This window comes from Pezoporus occidentalis, unplaced genomic scaffold, assembly GCF_034315485.1.
Source record: "Pezoporus occidentalis ecotype Australia unplaced genomic scaffold, CSIRO_AGI_Poc_V1 ctg44, whole genome shotgun sequence".
In the NCBI taxonomy this organism is placed as follows: Eukaryota; Metazoa; Chordata; class Aves; order Psittaciformes; family Psittacidae; genus Pezoporus; species Pezoporus occidentalis.
Window position 1 is genome coordinate 1,138,787 of NW_026915769.1, and position 12,713 is coordinate 1,151,499.

General features: G+C 42.4%; 1 protein-coding gene and 1 long non-coding RNA gene across 7 annotated transcripts in view; one reads left to right on the forward strand and one right to left on the reverse strand.

The window, feature by feature from the left end:
- Window positions 1-3,061: 3,061 nt before the first annotated feature.
- On the reverse strand, window positions 3,062-10,338 carry LOC134172076 (uncharacterized). The gene is made up of 2 exons (XR_009967819.1): window positions 10,211-10,338; window positions 3,062-3,737 (listed from the first exon to the last, which is right to left on the reverse strand). It is a non-coding gene; the product is annotated as an uncharacterized LOC134172076 (long non-coding RNA).
- Window positions 10,205-12,713, forward strand: part of BMAL2 (basic helix-loop-helix ARNT like 2) — a 38,263-nt gene continuing 35,754 nt past the window's right edge. For 5 of the 6 annotated variants that reach the window (XR_009967818.1, XM_062634846.1, XM_062634848.1 and 2 more), the window contains exon 1: window positions 10,205-10,338. Coding sequence is in view for 4 of the 6 variants with exons in the window: in XM_062634846.1 (XP_062490830.1) it covers window positions 10,278-10,338 (61 nt within the window). In the remaining 2 variants the exon portion in view is untranslated. Of the gene's footprint in view, window positions 10,339-10,674; window positions 10,698-12,713 lie in introns of those variants that run through there. The other variant, XM_062634850.1, reaches the window with a different exon arrangement.

A 12,713-nucleotide genomic window follows, 5' to 3' on the forward strand; every position in this document is an offset into this window, starting at 1 on the left:
TACAGCAGAGATTTTTGATGTCACTTTCTGGTTAAAAGAGATTTGCAGCAACCAACAATTCCCTAGTAATTAAACAAGCAGAGTCACTGTCGCTGTCTTCCTCTGAACGGAAATGACAGACACTCTAAAACCTCTGCAGCACCCATTGGAGTGAAGCACAGGATGTTTTTGCATAGAGTAGGGAAGGCTCCATTAGACTGGCTTTTGCAGCAAAATGGAAGGGACTATTTATAAAGCCATTACAGAAATATTTATTGCTGTTAGGCACCATGGTGCAGCTGTTCTGAGTTATTTGTATGCTTTAAAAACACTGCAGTGTTCATCTTCTGCATAAAAAAAACCCGACACTTGCCAACCAGATTTATGTGGCACGTTCACGTGCACGTGGTCTTCCCTGATCCAACAGCTACCAGATTCAAGGCCTTCAGTGATGTCTTTCCTCCATTATTTTGTTTCCCTTCAAGCATCTAATATGCTATTTATACTGCATTTCTGCAAAAAATTGTAGTCTTAAGGCCATCAAAGAGGAGTAGCCAGTGCCTCAAGGACCATTCAATTTATACAGTTTATGCTTTTGCCTAAATGCTCATCACTACCTGGGAACAGTTCATTGATCTCCACATTGTTTTTCCCAGACCTTATACGGTTGTGACAAGGTCCCTCAGCAATTCCCCAGTGTTGTTCTTAGCCTTCTCAGTGTAGTGAAGCTCAGCCTGTATCCATCCAAAGACTGGCCAAAGGTGGTCACTCACTTCAGTCCATCTTTACACTTTAAGGCTGCATTCTGCCTGTGCCCTAGCAGCTTCTGAGGCTTCTCAGGAAAAGAAATCCCTTTTTTAAGGCCTTCAGTCCATTCTATAAGACAGAGGAGCCTGAGCAAAAAATACCTGCAATGCAAACTTGGCCGCAAAGGACACTGCTATTCAAAATAGGATTTTTCCTAGTTTTAATTTCCTATGTCATTCATAGGGCACTGTGTGCACCAGAAGTGGAATTCCTGCGAACAACACGTTTCAAAAGACCAGAGTAACCCTATTTGCATAATATAAACAGAAGTCTTTGCTTGAATGTCCTGAGACAAGATAAGTTTCATGGAAACTGCAAATGCTGAGTAAATACTGGTGATTTTTTTCTTTATCCTGCAGGGTTCAGGGGAGGGGAGATAAATACACAATTTAAAGCTATTAAACAACAACGTCTGTACATACTCACTGGTTTACAAACCTGGGAAAACAGCTCAACCCTCATATTTGTAACACTAAAGATAATACTCATTTAAAGTTGAGGATGATTAATCATATCAGTGCTCACATAGGAGTTATATCCATAGGGAAACAGCCTGCAGCCTATTTAGCATCAACTGCATTGTGGTAGTTTGTTTTTTGGTTGTTTTGGGATTTTTTAAGCACAGCATTATTTTAATCAGTAAGTCAAGTTAAACAGAATATTAACTGCTGCTTTTAGGATAGTTTGTTTTTTTTTAAAGTTGAAACTGTGACACTGTATGGACTAAAAAGAACAGAAGGTTAGTCTACACTGGCTTCAAAACACGGAAGTGCAACATATCTGTTGTTTATTTTATGTCTTATTCCTTTGGATGGTTATGTGTTTTCCTTTGGTGATGTTTGTCACTGTGCCATTTATTTTTCTTATTCTTGGAGTACCAAAGATCCTGAAATGGCTTGATGATTGCAACCATGTGAAAAATTATTTTCTGGAAGTATGTTTTGTTAACTTCTGTTAAAAATGTGGAATTGTGTATGCAAATTGTAATCAGAGATTTGCTGGGAAGTTAACCCATACCAGCAGAGAAAACTTGAGTGCATTGATGGAAGGGGTGAGCCTGAATCCAAATCCTGGATCTGAATACCCTGAAACTGGGGAGGAAGCTTGGATTGGGAAACGCAGCTGAGCTTTTGCACTCCTATCAGCATGAGTGAGTGGCCTTAGCTCCAGGACATCAGCAGAGGTTGTTTCATGTGCAAAAGGAGTTAAAAAAATTGCCAGCATTCAGAAATCAAATATTGTTGATACCGCATTTGCACTGTTGAATTTGCCTTGCTGGAGAGTTATGTGTTATTTTTATAGGTCAATTGTTCAAACACCTGAGCCGTTGGATACAGTATGGAATAATAGCATCTGACATGGGTGAATTCACCTAAGTGCAAAGGGGCTTGCTGAAAGCTCTCCACACTAAGAAAAATGGGCAGAAGCAGTACACAGGGTTGCATCAGCTCCTTCTAAAGAGGTGATTTTCCTTCTGTGCAGCAGCAAGTAGGGAATACTGCAGTTTAGCCCGGTTATACTCTAATGCTTAGGAAGTGCTCTCACTTTTTCAATAATATGAGCAATTACAAGCATTGTAACATACTGTACCTTGTCCTTTTAATGTTGATATCTTACAGCAGCTCATTCTTGGAGTCGAAATGGCAACTGCTATATTTTTCCTAGACTGTTTCATTAGTTGTGGTTGGGAAAGTTACATAGAAGCATTATAAAAATTTATATGAGGCTTTTTACAGCATTTGAAAATAAAAGTAGCATTCTTTTTGTAAAGTTGCTGGTTTTATTCTTTCACACCATGTACTTCAAATGCTTATTTTCCAGAACGGGCAACATCTCAGGTATTGAGGGGCTGTTTTGTGTATCTCATCCTGAATTCCATGGATAGTGAAAACCCCAGTGGTGCTACTCCCTCAATCAGAAAGTAGAGATCACGGAAATTGCTCATCTTGTACCGAGTGCAGTCATGTGAAATTACTTCTACAATGGTTACTGCTTTTCAGAAGAGACCTTCTTCCCTGTAGGCCATGATTTATTGAATAAAGGCCTCTGTGGGCAGTTGGAGGCTTGATTCACCGTAGAAACAATTTTGTCCTATTGTTCCCTCTTTCTTGCTGAGTTTAGAGCAGCAGCAGCAGACACAGGTGTGAAACAGTCATGTAAAAATATTAGAGTTGAGCAGCTGAAAGGAAAGTGGAACTCACAGCTGGTGACTGGCCTTTCTTTCTGGAGGCCCTTCCACTTGAGAATTGCTGTTCTTAGTACATGTAAAATCCTGTTAAAATTGTATCAAATTTTATTCAACGGGATTACACATTTTTTTCAATAACCACATCGTATCTCAGAGCTACGTATCGTAAGGATAAGCAGGCTTAGTTCTTTATCTCCTTGCATTACCAAATTTAGTATTCCTCAAAAATACAGCACTTTAATGGCAAATATAAAGGCTATGCATTCATCATGTGCAGAAATGTTTCTTGTTTTTAAATCGACCACTTTTAAATACTACATAGTGTTTATAAAACATGCTGTATAAAACCTACTATATTTCATTTCTTCATTCTTTTACAAAGTGTATCTTGCATATAAGCAAAACAGTTGTGCTCTAGACAATAAAATATCTTTCCTGAGGCTCTTCTTATGGAAAGAGAAGGGAGAAGTATTCAAAACAGTCTTTCTTGCTGTTGGGAGTGATGACAATAGTGGTTTCCAGCGCCAGTCAGACACGTTTATCTCTGTAGTTCAGGAAGGTCTTAACCTTTAAGGTAATTTTTTTTTTTATCATGCATGAAAATTTTAAGTATTACAGAGGTTGTAAAATGCCTATTCCATAGCTGAATTTCAAAGATGAAAGCAGGTTTTAAATGTGGGTACCAGTGGACTGTAGTGGGTCAGCCAAGCTGGGTTCAGGCTCTGCCTCACAGAACACCACTCTGCCTCAAAGAAGCTGCTACCTGAAAGAAACCAGGTACATGAGCTGTTAGGATAGTTGAAGGGCAAGTTAATGTGTGTATATATATAATACACTGAATTTCTTCTCTGTCAATAGTGATGGCAGTGGGATTTGTACACTTCACACAGGAGCACTTCTACAGTCAGTGTGAGGGGAAATGAATCTTCATACTTGCAGAGTTTATCTCACTGCCTCCTACTCCTCCCACCACCTCCTTTCTCCAGGTTACATGATAGCGTGGAGGTTACTGTTCTCTGGGGAAATGGGACGTGTAGGCTTGAACCTCCTCATGCTGAGCAGGGAAATTAACCCAGGTTTCTCATTTCCCAATCAAGTCAGGCTCTGCTAGAAGCAGTCTGTTTCTGATTTGAACTGACCCTTGATGCCACATCTTGTTTCTGTAGCAGCTGCTTTAATCCGTTTCTAGTGAGTCACCATCTGCTGCTGCTTCTCTCTCCTCTAGGAATACATGCTCCCTATACGTGCTGTCCCCATGCAGTCCACCTTCAGTTGGTAGCAGTTCCTTCCCCCCAGGGGTCTCTGCCCATCCTCCATGCTCCAAAGATAAAATCTTTGCCCTTGACTCTTACATTTCCTAGCCACAAAACTAGATGATGTTAAGAGGTCAGCTCATCAGCTGAGTACGTGCTGTGACCTTGAAGCTGTTGTGTAAAAGCATAACCACAATCCCTGCTCCACGTTTTGAATCAGAGATGGCAGGTACAGACAGCAAGTGTTACATATGCACCAAGCCTATGTAACACCTTGTTTCCTTCCAGGGACGTATTCAGAATCTGCCTGTCGGTGTGGATGTTCATGCTGGAATCGTAGAATCACAGAAGGTTTTGGGTTGGAAGGGACCTTAAAGCTCATCTAGTTCCAACCCCCCTGCCATGGGCAAGGACACGTTCCACTAGAGCAGGTTGCTCCAAGCTCCATCCAACCTGGCCTTGAACATTGCCAGGGCTGGGGCAGCCACAGCTTCTCTAGGCACCCTGGGCCACCACCTCACCAACCTCAAAGGGAAGAACTTCCTCCTAAAACCTAATCTAAATCTACCTAAATCTTCCTAATGTCTAATCTAAAACCAATATGAAGGTAATGGAGCTCCAACAGGAAGCAGGTGCCAAGACAATCCCTGTCCCCATGCCTGTGCACATGGGGCTATCCACAAAACTTTGAGACTTGAAATGGGAACACTGATGTGAAGATACGTCTCTCTAGCATCAGGACTTCTTCAAAAACTGCAACAGCTGTCCTGCTCTTGGACACTTTATTTCTCTACAAAGTCTGCTTCTGACTTCAATGTATCTATTTAATAATAATGAAGAGTCAGATAAGAACTTGAGTGACTTTTTGATCATGACAGTGCAAATCATTGTTAAACCAGACATGCATCTCAAGATTTTTAATCCAGCAGGCTGCCTGCAAGGTCTTGTCCAGCTCCCACTAATGTCAGCCGAAGATCCCTATCTAAGGTCCAAAGAAACCAGTGAACAAGGATGGTCTCAAAAGCAAGCTGTTTGCTGATGCTGCTTCTGTATCCTTTACAAATAAGACAAGGAGATTCTACTGCCTACGCAATTCAGTCAGTTGAAAGGCAGTACGTGAAGAGGATGCCTTGCGGCTTCACATTACAATGGTGACAAACTTGGGTGGCACCTCTGCTATTAAAGAAGAAAATATTACCTATTTTTTTTAATAAACAAAATGAAACTAATGCCTCAAGGAAACTTTGCAAAATGTGTGAAATTTATTTTAATGCCTTTTTCTGAAAGAGCATAGTACATAACTGGGCCCCGGTATGGATTTTGCACATTCTAGGAAGCAGAGGGATCAGCGTGACTTCTTGATTTATGAAATTCTCAGGTAGTGAACTATGAATGCGATGCATTCAATGAGCACAGTTCTGCTGAGTGACATTAGACATACTTATGGGCCTACTCTGTGCCACAGTTGTTGGGTTTACCTCTCCAGTTAAGTCTGCCTCAACTCAGTGGCACAGACTGACTACACGTGGTTTACATGTCTGTATCTTCACATTGCTCCTATACCAGCTATTTAATGCAAGGCTATCAACACTTGAAAATCTGACAAGTCTGCTTTAACCAAGGAGAAGGCTTTGTCATGTAAGGCACTGTCAGGACCTTTGCAGGCAAGGTGGGTGAGACAACTACAGCTTGGAGGTTCACAGATTAGTTGCATGCAAACCCAAGAGAAGATGTTTTGTCCTTGGAGATGCCCTGCCCTCACAGCTGGTTTTGTTCTCCTTTAGTCACAGCAGAAAAGGCACTGGGTGGGATCTTGCTGAGCCTAGAGAGGTAGGACTCAGCTTAGAGGTGGCCAGTTGTACACTATGGGCACAATTCCATTGCTTTTCATTTCAACAGTTGCCTTAAGCAGCTTTATTTATCCTTGTGTAGAGCTCTGTCACAGCAATACTGTTTTTCAGACACATCAGACGTTAGGCTCTTGTCATGCATTCAGAAAATACCAGTTTCGGCCAGGAATGAAAAGGCTGTTTAAAAACTGAGCACTATTTTGGTTTTAAGTCAAAAGTGGCACCATCAAATTGAGAGACTTTTAGGCAAGAAATTTACAAGCAAGTGAATTACTTTGTGGGGACAAACCTCACCAGCCAGGACTCCAAAATAAAGTAGGCACTTTGGAAAATACTGATCTTTTTGACTTACTTTAACTTGGTTAGGAAATCTCAAAGTAAATTGATCATGGTGTGTGCGTGTGTGTTATTGTATTCATTCTTCTAACTAGCTATCTGGTTCAGGTGTCCTGTATAAAAACACACTTGATTTCAAGACACAGGCATTGTTCTTTACATTACTTTGAGCCATGTAATACCATGATTGGAGGGAAACCACAAACACTTGTGTTCTGGAAGAGAAGTCTGTGAAAAATCTGTGGTTTTATTTACAGGTATGCTGAGTAACTTTGGTTTACTGCTACAAAGTTTCAATAGAAAAAAGTTGGTTAGCTCACCCTAAGCAGTCACCCAAGTATGTTTTCAAAGTGAAGCAATACAGGTCACTCTAATTACACAGACTCCCAGTGCTCCCTCAAAGGAGGAGATTGCTTTTGTCCAGTCACTTTCAGCTTACGAAATAAGTCTCTTAAGTGTGGCATGCATGCAGCTAGCCTGGCCCTCACAAATACACAAAGCAATCTGCATCCTCTTCAAGATGGTATCTCAGGGAAATGCTGACTGCATGCTCCTCATGTCCTGCGTAACAGCTAAGACATGCTATGCTTTGGATGTCATTAATCATTTACTGAAAAGAAAAAGGAGGAATAATACAGAGACCTTTCTTTAACTGCTTAGTCTCAGGCTATTATTTAATTGTTCTGAGATTTGATTGTTATTTTCACCCCTTTAGCAAGTTGTTGTATAAGTTGTTTGGAAAAAAGAGGCTTACATAAAGCATTCTGTTCTGTATTTTATAGGTAAAGGCTCCTCAAGAGAAAGCGCTCACCTAAAAATGGGGCAAAAATATCAAGTGTGGCCTATTCAAAATCAGTGCCTTATATAAACTGGGATCCTACTCTGCCAAGACTCAAAGCTAACTATGTGTTATAAAGACCAATTACTGTCATATACGAGATGTATGAGATGTTCCATAGAGACCAGTCATCACATTTGAATAAGAAACAAGTATAGTAAATGATGTCTAGAATCTCTGTTAATGATTTGGAGCACATTATGTTTACAAGAACTCCCTAAGTGCCAAGGTGTGACACTGACCATGAGATCAAGAGAAATGCACAGAAGCAACATGACAGGCAGAAATACTGCTAAGAGATTGCTCTGATTTTCTGACCTAGACAAAAATTTCTGCATTGAATTACAAGTACTTCTACTGCTGCACTAAAATAAAATATGGATAAGGTACATTAGCTCTGTTTCTAGTAAGTCACTTAAAAAGAAAAAGAAGAGGCATTTTAAATGTCCTCATTGAATGTCCTCGTATGGAGGGCTTTTGTATTTAATAGCTGTTAAGCTATTAAGTTTGTTCAAGCGGTTTTCTGAAACTATTTAACTCTTTATCTCACTGAGCTTTGCAACAATGGCCATCTTCAATTTTCTGTGGTTACTGAGTCTCTCAAACATGTTTTAGTTGATACAACTGACTCACTCTTCTGAAATCTCCCTCACGTTTGGGCGTCCAGTGGTGATGCAAAGCTGGAGGAGGGAACTCCTAGCTTTAAAACTGGGGCAAAAAGAGTATTTTGCCAGGGCCAAATATGACATTTAAGACCCCTAGGAATAAACTGTTAGAAATATTTTCCAGTATCAGTTGTAGTACATGAATAAAACAAATGTGCATTAATTATAATGATTTTCTCAAAGACAGCAATCCTAGCTCCTGGTTTTTAGCTAATCCTACTGCTTTTTATTTCACTTAAGGCAGAAGTGGTTTGTAATTGCTATTGTCCAATACAAATTCTGTAAGGCCAGCTGAACCCAGCCTAGTGGAATATATGTATCACTGCAATAGTAACTGTGTGATCGCATAGCAGCTAAAATTCTGAGATGAAAAGCTGAGTTTGCAAGGGCACCTTCCAAAGCACCTTACGAAAAAAATGGGCATTGAGACTGTCACAGTACATTTGTTCAGCAACATTCCCAGCTGGAACCCACAATTCCCTGCCCAGGCAAGCATATTCTATTAGAGCTGCTTACCCGTTCGGCACTTCCACATGCCATGTGTAATCCTTGGACATAATGATGGGCTAGATGTTGAGCTGCCCACTTCCACATACACAGGGTGATTCCATGTCAAGCGTAAACTGTGTTGGGAGCTTCACAGAGTATAAAAGATGGCACAAATGGAGTTCAGGGCTGCATGTGTCAGCAGCTCATGTAAATTTTAACACCTTAGATATTAAAGAATGTTAAAATACTTACAGCTACCTTTGTCATTTCCAAAGGACTACTAACAACAGATGCTCTGAAAGCCCACTAAACAGTACACCTGCAGAAGTAGCTTCCTTTACACACATTGCCAATAGTTAGATCCAGGCTTACTGGTAAGTGATACCAGCTGCACTGTACATGTAAAAATCGCTCATACCTGAGTTCACCAGCTAGAAGCAGGCACACGTGCACCTATGAAGATGGCGCGGGCAGGGATGTGTGGGTCCAGGCGATAGCCTGTTCTACTACACCTACGACTGGAACTGAGCAAGCACAGTGTGTATTAAACATTAACAAGCAGGGCAGGACAGTAAGAGAGGTTCTGTCAAATGGAACAGGCATTGCTGAGGTCCTGATGCCCACACCCTGTTATAGAGGTTTCATTTGAGACTAGCTCTAAGGGAGTCTGCTGGAGTCAATGTCCGTTCAGAGCTGGAGCATGTTATGCTCTTGAAAGTGCTTCTTCAGGTCTTTGCTCAAAATGATACACTTCGCACACACCAAGACTCTTCCAAGATGTGAACCCAAGTGCAGTGAGGGTGATGGGCAGATTCACTTCAAAAGTGCACTCCTGGCATTAGCAAAAAATATAGCTACAGCCTGTGCATCTAGTGTTAATCCAAGTCTACTAACACAATTTAATATACTACTAGAAGTTAACCCTATTTTTGTGTTTTTTTGACTGGTAGGTGTGACTGTTCTCTGTCCTGCTCTGACCACACACTGAACCAGGCGACCCACAGAGGCCTTTCATAATTAAAATTATTCCATGATCACAGTTCTTCCTCAGACAAGGCATCCTCCATACAGTACCCTGAAAACTATCAGGTTCACAGGTACAAAGCAATTTTGGTATTTTCATGGAATCACAGACTGGTTTGGGTTGGAAGGGACCTTAAAGCTTATCCAGTTCCAACCCCCCTGTCATGGGCAGGCACACCTTGCACTAGAGCAGGTTGCTCAAAGCCTCATCCAACCTGGCCTTGAACACTGTCAGCGATGGGGCAAGCCACGGCTTCTCTGGGCAACCTGTGCCAGTGCCTCAGCACCCTCATCGTGCAGAGCTTCTTCCTCAAACCTAGTCTAAATCCAATGTCTTCTAGTTTAAAGCCATTCCTCCTTGTTCTACGACTACTTGCTTTTAGAAGTCCCTCCCCATGTACTGGAAGGCTGCTGTAAGGTTTTTCCCCAGACAGCAAAGGCCAAAGTGGCCCACTCCTACCCTGGCTCTGCAACATACCAGGAGGGAGCGGGGCCACCTCCGCCATACATTCAACACGGCCGGTGCGCTGTGGCCTCTCCAACTGCCACAACCCCCTCCCGCGGGGCTCGGGCCTCACCCCACGTCTCCCCCATCCCCGCTGCTCAAGGAACGGGAGAACACCGCCCAGCTCCGCGGGAAGGCACCAAATGTCGCGAGAAGATGGCGGCGCTGCTGAGGCGGCGCCAAGGCGGGGGGAGGCCGATGGGGCGCCGCTGAGCCCTCCCCCGGGCCGGCGGGACCGGCGGCTGCTGCTGCTGCTGCTGCTGCTGCTGCTGCTCACCTCAGCTCACCTCCTGCATGCCACCGGGGCCGGGGGCGCTGTGGAGCGGTGGCACGGGCCGCCCGCCATGGCCGAGGCAGGAGCGGGAAGCGCCGAGGGGGCCGAGGAGGAGCGGCGGGGCCCTGAAGGTGGGGTGGGGGGGTGGCGGCGGTCGCTGGGTGGCCTCTGCCCCGCTGTAGTGTGTGTGTGTGGGGCGGCCGTGGGCGCGTACGGTATGCGGTGGGGTGGGGTGTGCCTGCCCGTCTCTCTGCCTTCGTGATACGGCACAAGGGAGCCCTCCGTGGCTGTGGGTGCCCGAGGTGCAGGGCAGGGAGATAGAGCTCTGCTGTGGGGGCACGTCGGTCTAGTCAGGTTCCCAGTATCGCTCTGTGGTGGTGAGGGTTTGTGGTGGGTTTTGTTTGAATTCACGCTGTTGCCTGCGCGCCGGCTGGCTCAAACTGTAACCTGAACGCTGCAAACTCCTTTCTCCTGGTGAAGTTCAGTAAACGTACCAAGGGTGGGTGTTACCAGGCGTTATGTTGTGCACTCACAGAGAATTCCCGAGTATAATGTTCACTCTGTGCTTCTGTTTGTTACAGATGTGTCACCACACTGTGTGGCGTGGACTAAAAATGTCATGGCTTTTGTAACTTAGTGTGTAGTTTGCTGTTTCTGATATGTATTTGCCTGGTTTATGTGTTCCTAATATGCTAGGTAACATAATGTAGTAATTTAGGTACCATGATTTTGACTCTCTGTGTGTGTGTGTGTGTGTGCATGCCCACGCTTGTATGGTGACCAGGGTTTGATGTTTCTTCCTTGTTCTTAATCATAACTTTCTGCTACTAAAGCAAGGCTAGTTGTAAACCATCGACAGCTGTTCGTGCTCCTCCTGCTTTGAAACGAGTATGTTGCTTTCCCGAGGAGAAGTAAGTGTTTTTTTGCACGGGGTTTTGAGAAACAAGTGAGCAAACCTCTCCCAAGTCATCCCTGCTGTTCTGTTCATTAGCACGAGTTCTTACAGGTTTTTAATAGTTGTTTCCTAAACGTCCGTTGGGTTATATGTGTTTTAATGTATATGAGTATCCTGTTTGTTTAGAATGATTGGCATTATTCTGCCTCTGCTGCTTGACTGTGTAAATAACTGGTAGGATTTTGTAGCAAGTAATTTAATGTTTGAAAACAAAGTGGGGGTTTTGATAGAGTTTTTGCAATCTGTTAAATTGTGCTTAGAATAAGGCTTTATCGTTTCTATATCATGCACATATTGTGGGGAAAGGAAATAATCAAAATAAGGGAAATTCCAAATATGCAGACATTTCTATTTACAAATTTGTTTGGGAAAGCAATAAACCATAGGCTTTCATGTTTGATTGTGAAAGAAACCCTCCTCCCTCGTTTCTTTTGTTACCCATGCTTATACCTGTTCTAACGGATTTTGAAGAGACAGGTCTGTTTTGTTTTTTTTTTCTGGTTTTGTTTTAAGATAAAAGTATCTTAATTTTTGTGGAATAGGTGCACACTAGGGTTAGCTGCTTAAACAGGGTTTTTTCACTTGAGTGTACACATTATTGTTGGTATACTTGCACATTATATAAAGCAAACTGTAAACTGGACAGTTCACATCAACAGAGAATCTGGTGGGTGACTGTGGGAAGTGGATTGTTGTTCTGAACTCCAGAGCCAGCTAAACCCATGGAAATTCTGCAGCTGACTTGATGAGAATCAGAATTTTACAATAATATGAATCAAAAAGTTATAAGAAAACAGCTACCCTCCATTCCTTTATCTGTGTTTGATTAGAGAGAGGTGGGGTGGTTGGTTTTTTTTACAGTAATGAGCTAGGATATATGAGACTCTTGATTTCTGTCAGTGACCTGGTTTGAGCCTGAAAGTGACTGGGAAAGCAGGGTAGTCTTTCAAGGGCTTGTGTAGTACCTTTTCATTAGCTGGTTACAGTCGTCTTTTTAATACACTAATAGGTTTGGCCAAATACTTGGTGTTTGAAATCTATTAAGTAAATGTGTTGTTTAACTGGTAGGTGTTTAATTGCTTGTGATTCTTGACTACTCTTCTGAGTGGTAAAAATAGATGTGGAAAGTTGTCCGTGTTAATGTTTGATATAAATGTCTGTAATTCGGGATATTGTAATTTTTCCTTTCATCATTTTGTGATATTAAAAACAAATCCAATGTTCTTAAATTAACCTGTAAGAGTTTATTCTCTGTATAGAATGATAAGATGCTTTCATTATTGAAATTTCCGTATCTTGCTCCTGCATTACGCATGCTTATAAAATGGGGGTGGGGGGAACTCCAAATGTTTTAGGTGGTACATTCCTACTGTTTTCAGAACTCCAATGAAAATTGTTGCCCGTACTTTCAGTAAGAGATACTGTGGGCTATGATATGAATGCCACTTGCTATAACTAGTCTGAAGATGCTTTTCGTGGCCTATTTTAAAGCTCTAAAATCAATCAATCTGTTTAACACAGCTCTCATCCCTGTTTAGAAAATATGGTTCT